The sequence below is a fragment of the Oncorhynchus clarkii genome, chromosome 13 (genome assembly GCF_045791955.1).
Source record: "Oncorhynchus clarkii lewisi isolate Uvic-CL-2024 chromosome 13, UVic_Ocla_1.0, whole genome shotgun sequence".
Classification (NCBI taxonomy): domain Eukaryota; kingdom Metazoa; phylum Chordata; class Actinopteri; order Salmoniformes; family Salmonidae; genus Oncorhynchus; species Oncorhynchus clarkii.
Genome location: NC_092159.1, coordinates 2069649 through 2095198, shown reverse-complemented (window position 1 = coordinate 2095198; position 25550 = coordinate 2069649). Strand labels below are relative to the sequence as shown.

At 41.0% G+C, this 25550-nt stretch overlaps 1 protein-coding gene across 2 annotated transcripts; it reads right to left on the bottom strand.

Annotated features, from left to right (window-relative positions):
* Positions 1-201: 201 nt before the first annotated feature.
* Positions 202-25550, bottom strand: LOC139424260 (transmembrane protein 8B-like). 2 transcript variants are annotated; one of them, XR_011635916.1, is made up of 14 exons: positions 25390-25550; positions 21724-21907; positions 20877-21081; positions 20563-20687; positions 15677-15942; positions 15276-15589; positions 15104-15197; positions 11236-11350; positions 10702-10835; positions 6143-6321; positions 5493-5639; positions 3693-3809; positions 1270-1694; positions 202-997 (listed from the first exon to the last, which is right to left on the bottom strand). XR_011635916.1 is itself a non-coding variant. In XM_071175947.1 (13 exons), the coding sequence occupies exons 1-13, from the start codon at positions 25514-25516 to the stop codon at positions 1404-1406; spliced, it is 2298 nt and encodes a 765-aa protein (XP_071032048.1). In that variant the 5' UTR covers positions 25517-25550; the 3' UTR covers positions 1165-1403. The 2 variants fall into 2 exon arrangements, 1 of the variants encoding a protein (XP_071032048.1); XM_071175947.1 differs by lacking the exon at positions 202-997 and having other exon boundaries at positions 1165-1694.

Sequence of the window (25550 nt, the reverse complement as noted above, 5' to 3'; positions counted from 1 at the left end):
GGGGGGGGGCTGAATGCATTTAACCCATTTGAATCAGAGGTGCGGGGGGGGGGGCTGAATGCATTTAACCCATTTGAATCAGAGGTGCGGGGGGGGGGGGGGGGGGCTGAATGCATTTAACCCATTTGAATCAGAGGTGCGGGGGGGGAGGCTGAATGCATTTAACCCATTTGAATCAGAGGTGCGGGGGGGGGGGGGGGGGGGCTGAATGCATTTAACCCATTTGAATCAGAGGTGCGGGGGGGTGGCTGCCTTAATCAACGTCCACAACATCGGCACCCGGGGAGCAGTTGTTGTTGGGGGTAAACTGCCTTGCTCAAGGGAAAGGGTTCCTATGAGTAAATATACCATTATATTGTTTGAATCGAGACAGATAACGTGAGTCTACAGGTGCTAGCTGTGCTGGTAGACTTCCACTCATTCTGCTAATGCTAGTTAGCATTGAAACGACTTTTAACTTCCTCCAAACTACACACAGAGAAATAAATTGTATCAATGAGAAAAAACATCTTAATTGCTAGAATCTGGCACTATTCTTTACTCAGGGCTGTTCAGTTCTGGTTCTGGAGGCCCGAAACACTTCTGTTTCTGCAAGTTAATTACACTCACCCCTGCTTTTACTAGCAGTCTTCCTCTATCTAGTAGTGAATCTAAACTAGAGGAGGACGAGGAGGAAAGGAGGAAGAGGGAGGGGCAAGACATGATGGATTAGCAGGCAGTGATGTCATATAAATATATTATTATGAAAACATTCATATCCTTGACCAGAAATATATGTCATATATATATATACATACTGGGACCACACCAGGATTATATACACACACACCAACATACAGCTAGCAGAGCTGGGACCACACCAGTATTACTTCATAGTATCAAGGAAACACCAAGAGGATGTAACTTCTTTAGGAAAACAGCCCTAATATTGGAAACATCATTATGTTTTCATTCATGTTTTTCCAGGCTATAAAACACTAGATTTTACATCCAGCAGGTTAAACATCAGTATGTTTTCATTCATGTTTTTCCAGGCTATAAAACACTAGATTTTACATCCAGCAGGTTAAACATCAGTATGTTTTCATTCATGTTTTTCCAGGCTATAAAACACTAGATTTTACATCCAGCAGGTTAAACATCAGTATGTTTTCATTCATGTTTTTCCAGGCTATAAAACACTAGATTTTACATCCAGCAGGTTAAACATCAGTATGTTTTCATTCATGTTTTTCCAGGCTATAAAACCCTAGATTTTACATCCAGCAGGTTATTAAAGGACAAAAGAGTTGTCTGTTTCAGATATTCATTTTTGTCATGGAAAAAAAATCTGTCAATACTGGTATGGTCACAGCCTTAAACCTATGTGACAGTGTTGGTCTCCACAGGTCCAGGGTCAGAGGTCAGGTGACAGTATATAGTTCCTCCTTGGTGCTGTGACAGAGTGTGTAACCACAGACTCCAGGGCTCCAGGTGTTCATGGAGTCTGTCTCTCTGGGAGGCAGAAGGAACACCACACTAGAGGCAACCAGGACGTGCCATAGAGAGTGTGTGTACAGGTAGTTGTCCTCCGTCTCAGCAAACACGTACACACACACACCGACCAGCGCTGAGGCCAGGCCTGGGAGGAGAAACAGTACCCAACGCCGCCAAGAAGGGGGGTAGCACTGTTTCCTCTTCAGCCCTCGATACACCTGGAAACACACACATTATACAGTTACACACAACCTTAACCCTGGCAGGAGGCTAAAACACTGTCTCCTCTTCAGCCCTCGATACACCTGGAAACACACACATTATACAGTTACACACAACCTTAACCCTGGCAGGAGGCTAAACACTGTCTCCTCTTCAGCTCTCAAGATACAGTAACAGTCAACAGTTTGGACACACCTACTCATTCCAGGGTTTTTCTTTATTTTGACTATCTTCTACATTGTAGAATAATAGTGAAGACATCAAAACTATGAAATAACACATATGGAATCATGTAGTAACCAAAAAAGTGTTAAACAAAGCAAAATATATCCTATATTTGAGATTCTTCAAAGTAGCCACCCTTTGCCTTGATGACAGCTTTGCACACTCTTGGCATTCTTTCAAACAGCTTCAGGAATGCTTTTCAAACAGTCTTGAAGGAGGTCCCACATATGCTGAGCACTTGTTGGCTGCTTTTCCTTCACTCTGTGGTCCAACTCATCCCAAATCAACTCATTTGGGTTGGGGTTGGGTGATTGTGGAAGCCAGGTCATCTGATGCAGCACTCCATCACTCTCCTTCTTGGTCAAATAGCCCTTACACAGCCTGGAGGTGTGTTTTGGGTCATTGTCCTGTTGAAAAACAAATGATGGTCCCGCTAAGCTCAAACCAGATGGGATGGCGTATTGCTGCAGAATGCTGTGGTAGCCACATGCTGGTTAAGTGTGACTTGAATTCTAAATAAATAACTGACAGTGTCACTAGCAAAGCACCATCACACCTCCTCCTCCATGCTTCACGGTTTTTCACCGGTCAATTACCACCGGTCTAATGTCTATTGCTCGTGTTTCTTGGCCCAAGCAAGTCTCTTCTTCTTATTGGTGTCCTTCAGTAGTGGTTTCTTTGCAGCAATTCGACCATGGAGGCCTGATTCACGCAGTCTCATCTGAACAGTTGATGTTGAGATGTGTCTGTTACTTGAACTCTGAGAAGCATTTATTTGTGCTGCAATTTCTGAGGCTGGTAACTCTAATGAACTTATCCTCTGCAGCAGAGGTAACTCTGGGTCTTCCTTTCCTGTGGCGGTCCTCATGAGAGACAGTTTCATCATAGTGCTTGATGGTTTTGGCCACTAAACTTGAAGAAACTTTCAAAGTTCAAGACATTTTCCGGATTGACTGAACTTCATGTCCTAAAGTATTGATGTCGTTTCTCTTTGTTGTTGTTTGAGCCAAAATATGGACTTGGTCTTTTACCAAATACGGCTATCTTCTGCACCCCTAACAACACAACTGATTGGATGAAACGCATTAAGGAAAGAAATTCCACAAACTAACAAGACACCTGTTAATTGAAATGCATTCCAGGTGACTACCTCATGAAGCTGGTTGACAGAATGCCAAGAGTATGCAAAGCTGTCATCAAGGCAAAGGTTGGCTACTTTGAAGAATCTCAAATATATTTTAATTTGTTTAACACTTTTTTGGTTACTCCATGAATCCATATTTCTACATGGTAGAAAATAGTACACATAAAGAAAAACCCTGGAATGAGTAGGTGTGTCCAAACTTTTGACTGGTACTGAATGTATGGATGTGTTGTTACCCAGGAGGTCACCATGGATACATGGATGTATAGTTTACCCAGGAGGTCACCATGGATGTGTTGTTACCCAGGAGGTCACCATGGATGTGTTGTTACCCAGGAGGTCACCATGGATACATGGATGTATAGTAACCCAGGAGGTCACCATGGATATATAGACACCCAGGAGGTCACCATGGATATATAGTTACCCAGGAGGTCACCATGGATACATGGATATATAGTTACCCAGGAGGTCACCATGGATATATAGACACCCAGGAGGTCACCATGGATATATAGTTACCCAGGAGGTCACCATGGATACATGGATATATAGTTACCCAGGAGGTCACCATGGATATATAGTTATCCAGGAGGTCAACATGGATACATGGATATATAGTTACCCAGGAGGTCACCATGGCCAGTACAGCACAGAGGATGGGTCCCAGCATGTTCCACAGTCCTCTCCGGTCCAGCTGCATGGACATCGCTATCAGCAGAGTACCGAGCATGAACAACATCTACACACACAACAAGCGTTAGCATCACATATCAAGTCTGAGTGTGGTTGTAGTAGGTCTGTGAGTGTGTGTGTGTTTGTAGTAGGTCTGTGAGTGTGTGTGTGTGTGTGTGTGTGTGTGTAGTAGGTCTGTGAGTATGTGTGTTTATGTAGTAGGTCTGTGAGTGTGTGTGTTTGTAGTAGGTCTGTGAGTGTGTGTGTGTAGTAGGTCTGTGAGTGTGTGTGTTTGTAGTAGGTCTGTGAGTGTGTGTGTGTGTAGTAGGTCTATGAGTGTGTGTGTGTGTAGTAGGTCTATGAGTGTGTGTGTGTGTAGTCGGTCTGTGAGTGTGTGTGTGTGTAGTCGGTCTGTGAGTGTGTGTGTGTATAGTAGGTCTGTGACACTGTGTGTAGTAGGTCTATGAGTGTGTGTGTTTGTAGTAGGTCTATGAGTGTGTGTGTTTGTAGTAGGTCTGTGAGTGTGTGTGTGTGTGTGTAGTAGGTCTGTGAGTGTGTGTGTGTGTAGTAGGTCTGTGAGTGTGTCTGTAGTAGGTCTGTGAGTGTGTGTGTTTGTAGTAGGTCTGTGAGTGTGTGTGTTTGTAGTAGGTCTGTGAGTGTGTGTGTGTGTGTGTGTGTAGTAGGTCTGTGAGTGTGTGTGTGTGTAGTAGGTCTGTGAGTGTGTCTGTAGTAGGTCTGTGAGTGTGTGTGTTTGTAGTAGGTCTGTGAGTGTGTGTGTTTGTAGTAGGTCTGTGAGTGTGTGTTTGTAGTAGGTCTGTGAGTGTGTGTGTATAGTAGGTCTATGAGTGTGTGTGTGTGTAGTAGGTCTGTGAGTGTGTGTGTGTGTAGTAGGTCTGTGAGTGTGTCTGTAGTAGGTCTGTGAGTGTGTGTGTGTGTTTGTAGTAGGTCTGTGAGTGTGTGTGTTTGTAGTAGGTCTGTGAGTGTGTGTGTTTGTAGTAGGTCTGCGAGTGTGTGTTTGTAGTAGGTCTGTGAGTGTGTGTGTGTGTAGTAGGTCTATGAGTGTGTGTGTGTGTAGTAGGTCTGTGAGTGTGTGTGTGTGTGTAGTAGGTCTGTGAGTGTGTTTGTAGTAGGTCTGTGAGTGTGTGTGTTTGTAGTAGGTCTGTGAGTGTGTGTGTTTGTAGTAGGTCTGTGAGTGTGTGTGTTTGTAGTAGGTCTGTGAGTGTGTGTTTGTAGTTGGTCTGTGAGTGTGTGTGTGTGTGAGTGTGTGTGTGTGTGTGTGTGTGTGTGTGTGTGTAGTCGGTCTGTGAGTGTGTGTGTGTGTGTGTGTGTGTGTGTGTGTGTGTAGTCGGTCTGTGAGTGTGTGTGTTTGTAGTAGGTCTGTGAGTGTGTGTTTGTAGTTGGTCTGTGAGTGTGTGTGTGTGTGTGTGTGTGTGTGTAGTCGGTCTGTGTGTGTGTGTGTAGTAGGTCTGTGAGTGTGTGTGTTTGTAGTAGGTCTGTGAGTGTGTGTTTGTAGTTGGTCTGTGAGTGTGTGTGTGTGTGTGTGTGTGTAGTCGGTCTGTGAGTGTGTGTGTGTGTGTGTGTGAGTGTGTGTGTGTGTAGTAGGTCTGTGAGTGTGTGTGTTTGTAGTAGGTCTGTGAGTGTGTTTGTAGTTGGTCTGTGAGTGTGTGTGTGTGTAGTCGGTCTGTGTGTGTGTGTGTGTGTGTGTGTGTGTGTAGTCGGTCTGTGAGTGTGTGTGTGTGTGTTAACGTACGTGTTTGAATGTGTCTCTGACTCGGGCCATGCAGAGAACAGTGACCCAGATAGAACAGACTGAACCCAGGAAGTCACAGTACTGGAGAGTGTCGTAATCCATGATACACATCACTGTTAAACCAGGCTGGTCACATGCATGGTAGAACTAGAGAGAGGAGAGGAGAGGAGAGGACAGTGGATGAGAGAGAGGGAGCGAGATACAAAGAGATGGAGATTAGGATTTGGCTAAAAATACTTGAATCAGTTGAACCTTTGCCCTTTATGGTTGTGAGGTCTGGGGTCTGCTCACCAACCAAGAATTCACAAAATGGGACAAACACCAAATTGAGACTCTGCATGCAGAATTCTGCAAAAATATCATCAGTGTGTTTCCCGTGACAATAAAGCCCTTTGAATTGATACTGAAATGTGAGAGAGCATAAAGACAATATAAAAGAGGACAGTGGACAATAGGTTGGGGTTAGTGTGTATATATATATATAAAACTCACAGTAGAGAAGAACATGGGACAATAGGTTGGGGTTAGTGTGTATATATAACTCACAGTAGAGAAGAACAGGACAATAGGTTGGGGTTAGTGTGTATATATAACTCACAGTAGAGAAGAACAGGACAATAGGTTGGGGTTAGTGTGTATATATAACTCACAGTAGAGAAGAACATGGTAAAGAGGTAGACAGAGGCCTCAGTGATGTAACAGCGTCGGACAGCGATGACGATGGGCGGGATGAAGAGGAGGTTACTGAGCGTGAGCAGTAGAACTGCTGTCAGCTGACGACCGTACGACTGGGCTGTGATGTCATCAGTACAGCCCCACCCACTCCAACCTGAACACACACAATATATACAGTCATGGGCCAGTTAATTAGGTACACCACCACACTACATATACTATATATATACATACAGTCGGAGGCCAGTTTATTAGGTACACCACCACACTACATGTACTATATATACACTATATATACTATATACACTAACCCCAACCTATTGTCCTGTTCTTCTCTACTGTGAGTATTGAGATAAACTTTTGTTATTGACCAAATACTTATTTTCCACCATCATTTGCAAATAAATTCATTAAAAATCCTACAATGTGATTTTCTGGATTTTTTTTTTTGTCTGTCATAGTTGATGTGTACCTATGATGGAAATTACAGGCCTCTCATCTTTTTAAGTGGGAGAACTTGCACAATTGGTGGCTGACTAAATACTTTTTTGCCCCACTTTGTGTGTATATGAGAGAGGCAGAAAATCACATTGTAGGATTTTTAATGAATTTATTTGCAAATGATGGTGGAAAATAAGTATTTGGTCAATAACAAAAGTTTATCTCAATACTCACAGTAGAGAAGAACAGGACAATAGGTTGGGGTTAGTATATATATATATATATATATATATATATATATATAAATAAATAAATAACATAAATAACAATATGTAGAAGAGACAATAGGACAATATTTCCAACAAACATTGTTGGCAATGACAGATGTCAAACGTTTTCTGTAAGTCTTCACAAGGTTTTCACACACTTTTGCTGGTATTTTGGCCCATTCCTCCATGCAGATCTTCTGTAGAGCAGTGATGTTTTGGGGCTGTTGCTGGGCAACACAGAAAATCTTTGGAGGGAGTTGAAAGTCCATGGGGTTGAGATCTGGAGAATGGCTAGGCCACTCCAGGACCTTGAAATGCTTCTTACGAAGCCACTCCTTCGTTGCCTGGGCAGTGTGTTTGGGATCATTGTCATTCTGAAAGACCCAGCCACGTTTCATCTTCAATGCCCTTGCTGATGGAAGGAGGTTTTCACTCAAAATCTCACGATACATGGCCTCATTCATTCTTTCCTTTACACGGATCAGTCGTCCTGGTCCCTTTGCAGAAAAACAGCCCCAAAGCATGATGTTTCCACCCCCATGCTTCACAGTAGGTATGGTGTTCTTTGGATGCAACTCAGCATTCTGTGTCCTCCAAACACGACGAGTTGAGTTTTTACCAAAACGTTATATTTTGGTTTCATCTGACCATATGACATTGTCCCAATCTTCTTCTGGATCATCCAAATGCTCTCTAGCAAACTTCAGACGGGCCTGGACATGTACTGGCTTAAGCAGGGGGACACGTCTGGCACTGCAGGATTTGAGTCCCTGGCGGTGTAGTGTGTTACTGATGGTAGGCTTTGTTACCTTGGTCCCAGCTCTCTGTAGGTCATTCACTAGGTCCCCCTGTGTGGTTCTGGGATTTTTGCTCACTGATCATTTTGACCTCACGGGGTGAGACCTTGCGTGGAGCCCCAGATCGAGGGAGATTATCAGTGGTCTTGTATGTCTTCCATTTCCTAATAATTGCTCCCACAGTTGATTTCTTCAAACCAAGCTGCTTACCTATTGCAGATTCAGTCTTCCCAGCCTGGTGCAGGTCTACAATTTTGTTTCTGGTGTCCTTTGACAGCTCTTTGGTCTTGGCCATAGTGGAGTTTGGAGTGTGACTGTTTGAAGTTGTGGACAGGTGTCTTTTATACTGATAACAAGTTCAAACAGGTGGCAATAATACAGGTAACGAGTGGAGGACAGAGGAGCCTCTTAAAGAAGAAGTTACAGGTCTGTGAGAGCCAGAAATCTTGCTTGTTTGTAGGTGACCAAATACTTATTTTCCACCATAATTTGCAAATAAATTCATAAAAAATCCTACAATGTGATTTTCTGGATTTTTTTTCTCTCATTTTGTCTGTCATAGTTGAAGTGTACCTATGATGAAAATTACAGGCCTCTCTCACCTTTTTAAGTGGGAGAACTTGCACAATTGGTGGCTGACTAAATACTTTTTTGCCCCACTGTATATACAGTCAGAGGCCAGTTTATTAGGTACACCACCGCACTACAGGAGGGCCGCTAACAACATTTCCATGCCACAACAAAGTCAGACTGTTCTGGAGGCAAAGGGGGGTCCGACACTGTACTATATGGGTGTGCCTAATAAACTGGTCACTGAGTGTATATACACATACAGCACCAGTCAAAAAATTGGACACACCTACTCATTCAAGGGTTTTTCTTTATTTTTACTATTTTCTACATTGTAGAATAATAGTGAAGACATCAAAACTATGAAATAACACATATGGAATAATGTAGTAACCAAAAAAGTGTTAAACAAATTGCCTTAATGACAGCATTGCACACTCTTGGCATTCTCTCAACCAGCTTCACCTTGAATGTTTTTCCAACAGTCTTGAAGGAGTTCCCACATATGCTGAGCACTTGTTGTCTGCTTTTCCTTCACTCTGCGATCCAACTCATCCCAAACCATCTCAATTGGGTTGAGGTCGGGTGATTGTGGAGGTCAGGTCATCTGATGCAGCACTCCATCCACTCTCCTTCTTGGTCAAATAGCCCCAACACAACCTGGAGGTGTGTTGGGTCATTGTCCTGTTGAAAAACAAATGATAGCCCCACTAATAGTCCCTCAAACCAGATGAGATGGCGTATCGCTGCAGAATGCTCTAGTAGCCATGCTGGTTAAGTGTCCCTTGAATTCTAAATAAATCACTGATAGTGTCACCAGCAAAGCACCATCACACCACCTCTTCCATGCTTCACGGTGGGAACCACACATGTGGCGATCATCCGTTCACCTACTTTGTGTTTCACAAAGACATGGCGGTTAGAACCAAAAATCTCAAATTTGGACTCATCAGACCAAAGGACAGATTTCCACTGGTCTAATGTCCATTGCTCGTGTTTCTTGGACCAAGCAAGGATCTTTCAAAGTTCTTGAAATGTTCCGGATTGACTGACCTTCATGTCTTAAAGTCTTAAAGTAATGATGGACTGTCATTTCTCTTTGCTTATTTGAGCTGTTCTTGCCATAATATGGACTTGGTATTTTACCAAATAGGGCTATCTTCTGTGTACCACCCCTACCTTAACCTCTTTATCCTACCCCCTCCTTTTTCGAACATTCTGTTAAAAATCGCGCAACATTTCAGCGTCCTGCTACTCATGCCAGGAATATAGTATATGCATATAATTAGTATGTGTGGATAGAAAACACTCTGAAGTTTCTAAAACTGGTTAAATCACGGCTGTGACTATAACAGAGCGTGTGTTTCATTGAAAAGCGCAAGAAAAACTGGTCACTGAAATCTGAAAAAAGAGAGCTTTTTTCGTGATGCAGACAGGCTATCTATACAAATGGATATTTTGGGCATTCATGGACGGATTTAAATCGGGAAAAATACCAATTTGTGATGTTTATGGGACATATAGGAGTGCCAACAAAGAATATCATCAAAGGTAATGAATGTTTTATATTTTATTTCTGCGTTTTTGTGTAGCGCCGGCTACGCTAATTCTTTTGTTTACGTCGCCTTCAGGCATTTTGGGGTGTTGCATGCTATCAGATAATAGCTTCTCATGCTTTCGCCGAAAAGCATTTTAAAAATCTGACTTGTTGGCTAGATTCACAACGAGTGTAGCTTTAATTCAATACCCTGCATGTGTATTTTAATGAACGTTTGAGTTTTAACGAGTACATTTAGCATTTAGCGTAGCGCATTTGCATTTCCAGGTGCCTACTTGAGACGTCTGCGTCTCAAGTAGGAGCAAGAAGTTAAATAATTAAGAGGGAAAGAAATTCCACAAATGAACGTTTAACAAGGCACAACTGTTAATTTAAATGCATTCCAGGTGACTACCTCATGAAGCTGGTTGAGAGAATGCCAAGAGTGTGCAAAGCTGTCATCAAGGCAAAGGGTGGCTACTTTGATGAATCTCAAATATAAAATATATTTTGATTTGTTTAACACTTTTTTGGTTACTACATGATTCCATATGTGTCATTTCATAGTTTTGATGTCTTCAATATTACTTTACAATCTAGAAAATAGTAAAAAAAATAAAAACCCTGAAATAATTAGGTGTCCACACTTTTGAATGATAGATATACACTATGAGAAGTGTGTGTGTGTGTGAGAGAGAGACAGAGAGAGAGAGACAGAGAGAGAGAGAGACAGAGAGAGAGAGAGAGACAGAGAGAGAGACAGAGACAGACAGAGAGAGACAGAGACGTTTTATATTCACTTTGTATGTTGTCTACCTCACTTGCTTTGGCAATGTTAACACATGTTTCCCATGCCAATAAAGCCCTTGAATTGAATTGAATTGACAGAGACAGACAGAGAGAGAGAGAGAGAGACCTACCGGCTTTGCAGACACAGGCAGCGTAGAGATAGCTGAAGGACCTCAACAGTCGACACTCTCCATAGGTCCCACAGTCCTCGATACAGGCTGATACATGGAGCTGTGGTGTTACTGTCACGTTACCACAGTCACTACTGTAGAGACATTAGATAGAGACATCTGTGGTGTTATATTACCAGTCACTACTGTAGAGACATAAGATCCAGACAGCTGTGGTGTTATATTACCAGTCACTACTGTAGAGACATAAGATCCAGACAGCTGTGGTGTTATATTACCAGTCACTACTGTAGAGACATAAGATCCAGACAGCTGTGGTGTTATATTACCAGTCACTACTGTAGAGACATTAGATCCAGACAGCTGTGGTGTTATATTACCAGTCACTACTGTAGAGACATAAGAGCCAGACAGCTGTGGTGTTATATTACCAGTCACTACTGTAGAGACATTAGATCCAGACAGCTGTGGTGTTATATTACCAGTCACTACTGTAGAGACATTACATCCAGACAGCTGTGGTGAGGACGGTACCTGTTGCAGAAGAGTTGTAAGGTGAGGTACCAGGTAGCAGCCTGAGGGAAGGGAAGTCTGATGACGGTCCCAGGAACACTGACGTTCACACTCAACCCAACGGCTGAGAACAACCCTACACACAAAACATATATATAGTACCAGTCAAACTATCTAACCCAACGGCTGAGAACAACCCTACACACAAAACATATATATAGTACCAGGCAAACTATCTAACCCAACGGCTGAGAACAACCCTACACACAAAACATATATATACAGTGCCTTGCGAAAGTATTCGGCCCCCTTGAACTTTGCGACCTTTTGCCACATTTCAGGCTTCAAACATAAAGATATAAAACTGTATTTTTTTGTGAAGAATCAACAACAAGTGGGACACAATCATGAAGTGGAACGACATTTATTGGATATTTCAAACTTTTTTAACAAATCAAAAACTGAAAAATTGGGCGTGCAAAATTATTCAGCCCCTTTACTTTCAGTGCAGCAAACTCTCTCCAGAAGTTCAGTGAGGATCTCTGAATGATCCAATGTTGACCTAAATGACTAATGATGATAAATACAATCCACCTGTGTGTAATCAAGTCTCCGTATAAATGCACCTGCACTGTGATAGTCTCAGAGGTCCGTTAAAAGCGCAGAGAGCATCATGAAGAACAAGGAACACACCAGGCAGGTCCGAGATACTGTTGTGAAGAAGTTTAAAGCCGGATTTGGATACAAAAAGATTTCCCAAGCTTTAAACATCCCAAGGAGCACTGTGCAAGCGATAATATTGAAATGGAAGGAGTATCAGACCACTGCAAATCTACCAAGACCTGGACGTCCCTCTAAACTTTCAGCTCATACAAGGAGAAGACTGATCAGAGATGCAGCCAAGAGGCCCATGATCACTCTGGATGAACTGCAGAGATCTACAGCTGAGGTGGGAGACTCTGTCCATAGGACAACAATCAGTCGTATATTGCACAAATCTGGCCTTTATGGAAGAGTGGCAAGAAGAAAGCCATCTTAAATTCTTAAAGATATCCATAAAAAGTGTCGTTTAAAGTTTGCCACAAGCCACCTGGGAGACACACCAAACATGTGGAAGAAGGTGCTCTGGTCAGATGAAACCAAAATTTAACTTTTTGGCAACAATGCAAAACATTATGTTTGGCGTAAAAGCAACACAGCAACACACACCATCCCCACTGTCAAACATGGTGGTGGCAGCATCATGGTTTGGGCCTGCTTTTCTTCAGCAGGGACAGGGAAGATGGTTCAAATTGATGGGAAGATGGATGGAGCCAAATACAGGACCATTCTGGAAGAAAACCTGATGGAGTCTGCAAAAGACCTGAGACTGGGACGGAGATTTGTCTTCCAACAAGACAATGATCCAAAACATAAAGCAAAATCTACAATGGAATGGTTCAAAAATAAACATATCCAGGTGTTAGAATGGCCAAGTCAAAGTCCAGACCTGAATCCAATCGAGAATCTGTGGAAAGAACTGAAAACTGCTGTTCACAAATGCTCTCCATCCAACCTCACTGAGCTCGAGCTGTTTTGCAAGGAGGAATGGGAAAAAAATTTCAGTCTCTCGATGTGCAAAACTGATAGAGACATACCCCAAGCGACTTACAGCTGTAATCGCAGCAAAAGGTGGCGCTACAAAGTATTAACTTAAGGGGGCTGAATAATTTTGCATGCCCAATTTTTCAGTTTTTGATATGTTAAAAAAGTTTGAAATATCCAATAAATGTCGTTCCACTTCATGATTGTGTCCCACTTGTTGTTGATTATTCACAAAAAAATACAGTTTTATATCTTTATGTTTGAAGCCTGAAATGTGGCAAAAGGTCGCAAAGTTCAAGGGGGCCGAATACTTTCGCAAGGCACTGTAGTACCAGTCAAACTATCTAACCCAACGGCTGAGAACAACCCTACACAGACACCAAAAAAATATGTATATATACAGAACCAGTCAACAGTTTGGACACACCTACTCATTCCAGGGTTCTAGAACACCTACTCATTCCAGGGTTCTAGAACACCTACTCATTCCAGGGTTCTAGAACACCTACTCATTCCAGGGTTCTAGAACACCTACTCATTCCAGGGTTCTAGAACACCTACTCATTCCAGGGTTCTAGAACACCTACTCATTCCAGGGTTTTTCTTTATTTTTACTATTTTTACTATTTTTACTACATCTGTAGAATAATAGTGAAGACATCAAAACTATGAAATAACACATATGGAATCATGTAGTAACCAAAAAAGTGTTAAACAAATCAAAATCTATTCTATATTTGAGATTATTCGAAGTAGCCATCCCTTGCCTTGGTGACAGCTATGCACACTCTTGGCATTCTCTCAACCAGCTTCATGAGGTAGTCACCTGGAATGCATTTCAATTAACAGGTGTGCCTTGTTAAGTTAATTTGTGGAATTTCTTTCCCTCTTAAAGCTTTAAGGTAGGGGTGGTATACAGAAGATAGCCCTATTTGGTAAATAGTCCATATTATTATAGTCCATATTATGGCAAGAACAGCTCAAATAAGCAAAGTGAAACGACAGGCCATCATTACTTTAAGACATGAAGGTCAGTCAATCCAGAACATTTCAACAACTTTGAAAGTTTCTTCAAGTGCAGTCGCAAAAACCATCAAGTTCAATGATGAAACTGGCTCTCATGAGGACCGCCACAGGAAAGGAAGACCCAGAGTTACCTCTGCTGCAGAGGATAAGTTCATTAGTTTACCAGCCTCAGAAACCGCAGCCCAAATAAATGCTTCACAGAGTTCAAGTAACAAACACATCTCAACATCAACTGTTCAGAGGAGACTGTTTGAATCAGGCCTTCATGGTCGAATTGATGCAAAAAATCCACTACTAAAGGACACCAATAATAAGAAGAGACTTGCTTGGGCCAAGAAACACGAGCAATGGACATTAGACCGGCGGAAATCTGTCCTTTGGTCTGAGGAGTCTATTTGTGGTTCCAACCACCGTGTCTTTGTGAGACGCAGTTTAGGTGAGCAGGTGAACTGATAATCTCTGCATGTGTGGTTCCCACTGTGAAGCATGGAGGAGGAGGTGTGATGGTGTTTTGCTGGTGACACTGTCAGTGAATTATTTAGAACTCAAGGCACACTTAACCAGCATGGCTACCACAGCATTCTGCAGCGATACGTCTAGATTGCGCTTAGTGGGACTATCATTTGTTTTTCAACAGGACAATGACCCAACACACCTCCATGCTGTGTAAGGGCTATTTGACCAAGAGGGGAGTGATGGAGTGCTGCATCAGATGACCTGGCTTCCTCAATCACACAACCTCAACCCAATTGGGATGGTTTGGAATGAGTTTGACCGCATAGTGCAAAGCAGCCAACATGTACTCAGCATATGTCGGAACTCCTTCAAGACTGTTGGAAAAGCATTCAAGGTGAAGCTGGTTGAGAGAATGCCAAGAGTGTGCAAAGCTGTCATCAAGGTACAGCAAGCTCTACAAGTAAATCTGGGAAATATCAGGGAGTGGATCCAGACTGCATCACATCAGGCCGTGATTGGGAGTCCCATAGGGCGGCGCACAATTGGCCCAGCGTCGTCCGGGTTTGGCCGGTGTAGGCCGTCATTGAAAATAAGAATGTGTTCTTAACTAACTTGCCCAGTTAAATAAAGTATAGAATGTACTTTGATTTGTTTAACACTTTTTTGGTTACTACATGATTCCATATGTGTCATTTCATAGTGTTGATGTCTTCACTATTATTCTACAATGTAGAAAATGGTAAAAATAAAGAAAAACACTGGAATGAGTAGGTGTGTCCAAACTTTTGACTGGTACTGTATGTCTGGTATGTGTGTGTCCTACCTGTGTGACAGGGATGGGAGTAGTTGAGTGCGAGGACAGGAGCCCAGGAAGAGAGACAGGCCATCACACTGCTGTTTCCTAACGTTGCATTAGTCTACAATACACACACACACACCCGTTACATCAGTTTACAGAAAAAAATTGTATTTCGTCGTGTGTGTGTGTTACTCACAGTGTTGAGTGTAATCTCCAGGTTCAAGGTCCCTCCAGTAGACTGTGTGTTAAGGGGGTAGGTGAGGAGCGTGGGGTGTGTGTGTGTGACCGTTACATTAGGTCCATTAATGGGAGAGAACCGGACAGACAGAACGTCTAGTTCCTCACGGAGCACCGGGACACTCCACACACACTCCGACGACACGTTGTTATGACGACCTGCTTCGGCAACCACAGAACCGTTGCCTGGTGATGTTGTCGTGCTGCTGTTGCCATGGAGCCTGTTAATGTAATCGTCTCCAGACATACCCACGCTCTGAGGCTTACAACCCACTGACACACACACATGGTACAACCACTGTTACCGCATCACCTCACATATGGTGTGTGTGTGTGTGTGTGTGTGTGTGTAGTGCGTACCTGTGTAGTTGACTGAGATGCTGAAGGCTGTGGTTCGGTTGCTATGGTAACTATCCACGGTGACTCGTATCCAGGTATTCCATGGGGGAGCGAGGAGAACGGCCGAGCAGCCAATCAGAGAACAGTTCACCCTCACAAGCCCCCCCTGGGGGGAGGAGGAGCCCAGCGTGAGAGACAATGAACAGTCTCCGTTCACAAGTCCCTCCCCCCAGGTACAGCCACTCACAGACACCGAGAGAGACGACACGAACTCTGGAACAAACACCCTGACAGAGAGAGAGAGATATCTATTAACTAACCAACTACTCTAACAGTCTGAAAAGATAGATGGATGCCTTCTTCTACCATAGTCCCACACAACCTTCCAATGTATTATATTTACATGGTCCTAAAGCATTGAATGTATATAAAGATGACAAACAGGACTCAGCCACCATCCTCAGTAGCCTTCTAAGTTGTCAACGCCAGGAGGTTTGTCATTGCTCCGAGTCCAATTTTTTGATTTTTGGTCCCAACCGCTGTGTCTTTGTGAGACGCAGAGTAGGTGAACGGATGATCTCCACATGTGTGGTTCCCACCGTGAAGCACTGAGTAGGAGGAGGTGTGATGGTGCTTTGCTGGTGACACGGTCAGTGATATATTTACATTTCAAGGCACACTTAACCAGCATGGCTACTAGAGCATTCTGCAGCGATACGCCATCTCATCTGGTTTGAGGGACTATTAGTGGGACTATCATTTGTTTTTCAACAGGACAATGACCCAACACACCTCCATGCTGTGTAAGGGCTATTTGACCATGAAGGAGAGTGGATGGAGTGCTGCATCAGATGAGCTGGCATCCAAAATCACCCAACCTCATCCCAATTGAGATGGTTTGGGATGAGTTGGATCGCAGAGTGAAGGAAAAGCAGCCAACAAGTGCTCAGCATATGTGGGAACTCCTTCAAGACTGTTGGAAAATTATTCCTTATGAAGCTGGTTGAGAGAATGCCAAGGTTGTGCAAAGCTGTCATTAAGGCAAAGGGTGGCTACTTTGAAGAATCTAAAATATATTTTGATTTGTTTAACACTTTTTTGGTTACTACATGATGTACATATGTTTGAATTTTGTTTTTATTTCTATACCGTGTTTGAGTTGACACTTTCTATTATTGTACAGAAATGTTATTCTGGCAGAGATTTTTTTGTTGTTGACACGTATATGTGTCATTTCATAGTTTTGATGTCTTCACTATTATTTACAATGTAGAAAATAGTAAAACATTTATGTTTATGTTAATTAACGGTCATTTAACGGTTAACGGTTAATTACCGTGATTGTCAAGCAAACAGTTATTTGTTATCACCGGATGACTAAAATGGGGGGCGCTACAGCCCTAATAAAGCAATACTACGTGTATGTTGTGTCGTAGCCCATGTACCTCACACTAATCATCTGGTCCCTGTCCCCCTCATAACTTACTGTAATAATACATATTATATACGTCTATATATATTATAATAATAACACATATTATAATAATACATATTATATACGTCTATACATATTATAATAATAATAATACATATTATAATAATAATAATACATATTATATACGTCTCTATATATTATAATAATAATACATATTATAATAATAATAATACATATTATATATGTCTATATATTATAATAATAATACATATTATAATAATAATACATATTATATACGTCTATATATTATAATAATAATAATACATATTATAATAATAATAATACATATTATATACGTCTATACATATTATAATAATAATACATATTATAATAATAATACATATTATAAACGTCTATATATTATAATAATAATACATATTATAATAATAATACATATTATATACGTCTATATATTATAATAATAATAATACATATTATAATAATAATACATATTATAATAATAATACATATTATATACGTCTATATATTATAATAATAATACATATTATAATAATACATATTATATACGTCTATATATTATAATAATAATACATATTATATACGTCTATATATATTATAATAATAATACATATTATAATAATAATACATATTATATACGTCTATATATATTATAATAATAATACATATTATATACGTCTATATATATTATAATAATAATACATATTATAATAATAATACATATTATATACGTCTATACATATAATAATAATACATATTATATACGTCTATATATATTATAATAATAACACATATTATAATAATACATATTATATACGTCTCTATATATTATAATAATAACACATTATATACGTCTATATATATATATATTATAATAATAATACATATTATATACGTCTATATATATTATAATAATAATACATTTTATATACGTCTATATATATATATATAATAATAATAATACATATATACGTCTATATATATTATAATGTATATTATATACGTCTATATATATATTATAATAATAATAATACATATTATATACGTCTATATATTATAATAATAATACATTTTATATACGTCTATATATATATATAATAATAATAATACATATATACGTCTATATATATTATAATACATATTATATACGTCTATATATATATTATAATAATGTACATATTATAATAATAATAATACATATTATATACGTCTATATATATTATAATAATAATACATATTATATACGTCTATATATATTATAATAATAATACATATTATAATAATAATAATACATATTATATACGTCTATATATATTATAATAATAATACATATTATATACGTCTATATATATTATAATAATAATACATTTTATATACGTCTATATATATTATAATACATATTATATACGTCTATATATATATTATAATAATGTACATATTATAATAATAATACTACATATTATATACGTCTATATATATTATAATAATAATACATATTATATACGTCTATATATATTATAATAATAATACATATTATAATAATAATAATACATATTATATACGTCTATATATATTATAATAATAATACATATTATATACGTCTATATATATTATAATAATAATACATTTTATATACGTCTATATATATTATAATACATATTATATACGTCTATATATATATTATAATAATGTACATATTATAATAATAATACTACATATTATATACGTCTATATATATTATAATAATAACATATTATATACATTGTCTGCCCCCTTTATTTATCCTACGATTCTCAGTCCGTCTTACCTCGCTCAGTAATGTCTTCATCTTTATGATGGATGGCCTCTTATCCGCTCGTCCTTCCCTTATGCCATAGTTTGTACATCTCAATTATCAGTAGAAACCACATTTGTTTAAGCAAGTCAGACTTATCAGCTATGTTTTTGGGCTGTTAACATCAGTTAGCTCTACATTCAATTCTCAGAACGTGAAGGAAACTTTCCATAAAAAACACAAGAAAACTATTGGTCCACAGGACCCGTCATTATTATTCTCGGGAGAGCCCAGATAGCATCTAATGTGTATTAGGAATGTTCTCCAACTGATTTGACATGGGGAATAGTTCAGAGAACACTAAAAAACAACGTCCTACTGTGGGAATTTCAGTCCTTCAGCATGTTTTCTGCAGGTTTTCTCATAGTTCTATTTAGTCATGTTCTAAGAAAGTTATTTCAAGACATCTACATTCTGTTCTCAGCCTTGACAAAACTCTCTCTATCCTCTAGTTAAGTGTGTTCAGGTGTGTTGCCAAGCCCACTAACTGGCCACACCTGATGTTCATAGTGCTCGTTTCCTTTGAAATGTGGTCTGTTTGAATAGACTAAAATGAACAGCTTTGTATGCATAAACATCCTGGTGGCCCAGTGGACTAATTCCAGGGATAGAGAACACAAGCTCATAGGTTCAAATCTCGCTGACTCCGTGTCACAATTAAAAAATAAACCAAACTGTTTTGTTGATTAATGCCAAAGCAAATCAATGTAGGACTTTTTCTGTGCTTGGAGCTCAAAACAGTTAACCCAAAATAAGCAGTGTTACTAAATGTCTCAGTGAAACATTCACTTGAAAGTTAAGGAAATGATTCAAAAACCTCCAAATAACCTTTTTACATTTCATTCTTAACGTTAAGAAAACATTCAAAATGTTGTGAATGTTATGCTTATTATTGAGTTATTTAGTGTAATAATATTCAAATATTTCTAAAATATTCCCAGGAAAACTTTCAGGGAAACAGAGTCAAATGTTCAAAGAACCTCTGTGCAACCTAAAAATGTACGTTCAGGTACAGGTTCAGGTAGGTTAACTTCTGTTCTCAGAACGTTTAAAAAACATTCAGTTTTACCAGTCAGGAAACGTATGGCTTTGTTCCCACAACCAATGCGAACCAAAAACACACGTTCCCACAACTTCCAAGGGACCGAATGTGCTAGTTGGGTTGTTAGACCGAAGTAGACAGTCAGAGAGAGAGAGACATAGGGTATTGTTATAGTAGACAGACTTTCAGGTGTGACTGGTTTTTATCATGATGCTGACTGTTCAAATCAAATCTCAAATCTCTTCCTCATTGCTCTCTAAAGCTGGAGTTACATCAAGCAACTTTCACACAACTTCAGGTCCAAGCAGCCGAGTTGCTTCTTGAGAAACATCCCCCTGCAACTCATCTGCATCTCGGTTGCATCGAAACGAATACTTTTGTCGCATGATCCAATGAACAGGTTCTGAATTCTGACCCAGTTGTCATGTCAACACAGCTGTCAGTCCTGCGGGAACTGGGATCAAGGTTGGCAGAAGAGACATTAGCCCAACGGGCTTTCAGTTGTGACAGGGTCAGGGGTTAAGGTCAGAGGTTAGGGTTAGCGTAACGGTCCTTACCTGAGTCGTGCAGGTCTGTCAGGGGAGGCGCTCTGGGTTAGGGGCGTGGCCTGGAGGATGGGTGTGTCCACTGCTCTCCTGACTGACAGCTGGGGCTGGAAGAGGTAAGAGCAGGACGGGAATCCCTACACACACACAATACACAAACACGCACAATACACACACACACACAATACACAGATTACACACACAAACACACATTATAAACACACACACAATACACACACACAATACACACAGAACACACACACACACACATTATAAACACACACACAATACACACACACACAGAACACACTATAAAAACTCCTCACCTTGTGTTCGATGCGTCCATCGTCTCGGGGCAGGTGAGCTGCCAGGTACCAGTCTCCGGGGGCGGGGTTAGAGAGGTTAAAGGTTGTGTTGCTTTGTGATGATGTCATGGGCAGGTTGAGCGAGAGGACTGGTGATGTCACAGTGTTGTTAGGAAACAGCCGTCCTACTGGGTCAATGACTGGAGGAGCTCCCCAACGCATGTACCTGAGGAGGAGGAGGGAGGGGGAGGGAGGAGGAGGGAGGGGTGGAGAGAGGAGGAGGGAGGGTGAGGGAGGGAGGAGGAGGGAGGGGTGGAGAGAGGAGGAGGGAGGGTGAGGGAGGGAGGAGGGAGGGAGGGAGGGGTGGAGCGAGAGGGGAGGGAGAGATGGAGGGAGAAGTGTAGGGTTAGATAGAGAACACCTAGTAGAAACATGTTATTGCCGGTAGAGACAGGCTGTCATGTGTTGCCCCCAGAGAGAGAGGGCTGTCATGTGTTGCCCCCAGAGAGAGAGAGAGAGAGAGAGAGAGAGAGAGAGAGAGAAAGAGAGAGCCACATCTAGAGACCAAGTTCACAGAGTTCCCATGTTGAGCAATGAGCAGCGCTGAGCTTTAGAGTCCCTGACAGTCAACATTAGAAACAATAGAAAGGAAGCAGTCATAGACTGACATGGTGACGTTGTGTGTTCCACAGTTGAACCAGTACTGTCATAGACTGACATGGTGACATTGTGTGTTCCACAGTTGAACCAGTACTGTCATAGACTGACATGGTGACATTGTGTGTTCCACAGTTGAACCAGTACTGTCATAGACTTACATGGTGACGTTGTGTGTTCCACAGTTGAACCAGTACTGTCATAGACTTACATGGTGACGTTGTGTGTTCCACAGTTGAAACCGCTGCCCCTGGTTACAGTGAACAGCCAGCGGGCGACAACAGTGTCGTCCGGGATATGGAACATGGTCAGCCTGATGTTGCCATACCAACCGTATCTTGACAGCTTCTGGGCCGGCTTGGAGGACAACTCCTGAACTAACGTCAGCTCACCACCTAGAGGGACACACATATTAAAGCTTAAGTCCACAGACACCGAGAGGAGACAGTCCGGCGTGATAGTTACACGGCTCTGAGACCACCGTCCATAGGAGGGTCGTACACACACACACACACAAAAAAAATTGTCAAAGACCCCAGCCACCCCAGTCATAGACTGTTCTCTCTACTGCCGCATGGCAAGCGGTACCGGAGCGCCAAGTCTAGGACCAAGAGGCTTCTCAACAGCTTTTACCCCCAAGCCATAAGCCTCCTGAACATGTAACCAAATGGCTACCCAGACTATTTGCATTGTGTCCCCCCCCCCACACTCTTTACACTGCAGCTACTCTCGGTTTATCATACATGCATAGTCACTTTAACTATACATTCATGTACATACTACCTCATTAGCCCGCCTAACCGGTGCCTGTATGTAGTCTCTCTACTGTATGTAGCCTCTCTACTGTATGTAGCCTCTCTACTGTATAGAGCCTCTCTATAGCCTCTCTACTGTATGTAGCCTCTCTACTGTATAGAGCCTCTCTATAGCCTCTACTGTATATAGCCTCTTTACTGTCTATAGTCTCTCTACTGTATATAGCCTCTCTACTGTATAGAGCCTCTCTACTGTATACAGCCTCTCTACTGTATACAGCCTCTCTACTGTCTATAGCCTCTCTACTGTCTATAGCCTCTCTACTGTCTATAGCCTCTCTACTGTATACAGCCTCTCTACTGTATATATCCTCCCTACTGTTATAGACTCTACTGTATATAGCCTCTCTACTGTATAGAGCCTCTCTATAACCTCTCTACTGTCTATAGCCTCTCTACTGTCTATAGCCTCTCTACTGTCTATAGCCTCTATACTGTATACAGCCTCTCTACTGTATACAGCCTCTACTGTATATAGCCCCTCTACTGTATACAGCCTCTACTCTCTATAGCCTCTCTACTGTATACAGCCTCTACCGTATATAGCCCCTCTACTGTATACAGCCTCTACTGTATATAGCCCCTCTACTGTATATAGCCCCTCTACTGTATATAACCTCTACTGTATACAGTCTCTCCTGTATATAGCCCCTCTCCTGTATATAGCCCCTCTCCTGTATATAGCCCATCTACTGTATATAACCTCTCTACTGTATACAGCCCCTCTACTGTATAGAGCCTCGCTATAACCTCTCTACTGTATATAGCCCCTCTACTGTATATAGCCTCTCTACTGTATATAGCCCCTCTACTGTATATAGCCCCTCTACTGTATACAGCCCCTCTACTGTATACAGCCCCTCTACTGTATACAGCCCCTCTACTGTATACAACCTCTCTACTGTATACAGCCTCTCCTGTATATATCCCCTCTACTGTATATAACCTCTCTACTGTATACAGCCTCTACTGCATATAGCCCCTCTACTGTATACAACCTCTCTACTGTATACAGCCTCTCCTGTATATATCCCCTCTACTGTATATAGCCCCTCTACTGTATACAGCCCCTCTACTGTATATAGCCCCTCTACTGCATGTAGCCCCTCTACTGTATGTAGCCCCTCTACTGTATAGAGCCTCTACTGTATAGAGCCCCTCTACTGTATATAGCCTCTCTACTGTATATAGCCCCTCTACTGTATATAGCCTCTCTACTGTATATAGCCCCTCTACTGTATATAGCCCCTCTACTGTATATAGCCCCTCTACTGTATATAGCCCCTCTACTGTATATAGCCTCTCTACTGTATAGAGCCTCTCTACTGTATAGAGCCGCTCTATAGCCTCTACTGTATATATCCTCCCTACTGTATATATCCTCCCTACTGTATATAGCCTCTACTGTATATAGCCTCTCTACTGTATACAGCCTCTCTACTGTATACAGCCTCTACTGTATATAGCCTCTCTACTGTATATAGCCTCTCTACTGTATATAGCCTCTACTGTATATAGCCTCTCTACTGTACATAGCCTCTCTACTGTACATAGCGCCTCTACTGTATATAGCCTCTACTGTATATAGCCTCTCTACTGTATATAGCCTCTCTACTGTATATAGCCTCTACTGTATATAGCCTCTCTACTGTATATAGCCTCTACTGTATATAGCCTCTACTGTATATAGCCCCTACTGTATATAGCCCCTCTACTGTATATACCCTCTCTACTGTATACAGCCTCTCTACTGTATACAGCCTGTCTACTGTATACAGCCTCTCTACTGTATACAGCCTCTCTACTGTATATAGCCTCTCTACTGTATATAGCCTCTACTGTATACAGCCTCTCTACTGTATACAGCCTCTCTACTGTATAGCCCCTCTACTGTATATAGCCTCTACTGTATATAGCCCCTCTACTGTATATAGCCTCTACTGTATATAGCCTCTACTGTATATAGCCTCTACTGTATATAGCCTCTACTGTATATAGCCTCTACTGTATATATTCACTGTTGTTCTTTATTTTCTTACTTACCTATTGTTCACCTAATGCCTATTTGTACTTCAAAATTACACTGTTAGTTAGAGCCTGTAAGTCAGCAGTTCACTGTGAGGTCTACTACACCTGTTGTATTCAGCATTTCACTGTGAGGTCTACTACACCTGTTGTATTCAGCATTTCACTGTGAGGTCTACTACACCTGTTGTATTCAGCATTTCACTGTGAGGTCTACCACACCTGTTGTATTCAGCATTTCACTGTGAGGTCTACTACACCTGTTGTATTCAGCATGTCACTGTGAGGTCTACTACACCTGTTGTATTCAGCATTTCACTGTGAGGTCTACTACACCTGTTGTATTCATCATTTCACTGTCAGGTCTACTACACCTGTTGTATTCAGCATTTCACTGTGAGGTCTACTACACCTGTTGTATTCAGCATTTCACTGTGAGGTCTACTACACCTGTTGTATTCATCATTTCACTGTGAGGTCTACTACACCTGTTGTATTCAGCATTTCACTGTGAGGTCTACTACACCTGTTGTATTCAGCATTTCACTGTGAGGTCTACTACACCTGTTGTATTCAGCATTTCACTGTGAGGTCTACTACACCTGTTGTATTCAGCATTTCACTGTGAGGTCTACTACACCTGTTCTATTCATCATTTCACTGTGAGGTCTACTACACCTGTTGTATTCATCATTTCACTGTGAGGTCTACTACACCTGTTGTATTCATCATTTCACTGTCAGGTCTACTACACCTGTTGTATTCAGCATTTCACTGTGAGGTATACTACACCTGTTGTATTCATCATTTCACTGAGGTCTACTACACCTGTTGTATTCAGCATTTAACTGTCAGGTCTACTACACCTGTTGTATTCATCATTTAACTGTGAGGTCTACTACACCGGTTGTATTTGGCTCACATGACAAATAAACTTTGATTTGATCCACTCCGACGTCCCAACAACACAGCTGGCTAAGCTAACGTCAGCTACCAGAGCAATGCTCGGGGAAATGTTGTCGTTTCTAATGACTTACCGTCGCCGAAAGCGGTGGCTATGAAAGACAACACCATCAAACTTGGCAGGAAGGGAATTTCCATGTTGTTGTTGTTTTTTTCTCTCACAAAAACGCGTTTATTTTCCTCCAAAGCATCACATCTCATACCGGGTTTAGCAGCTCCCGAGTTGACCCGGACG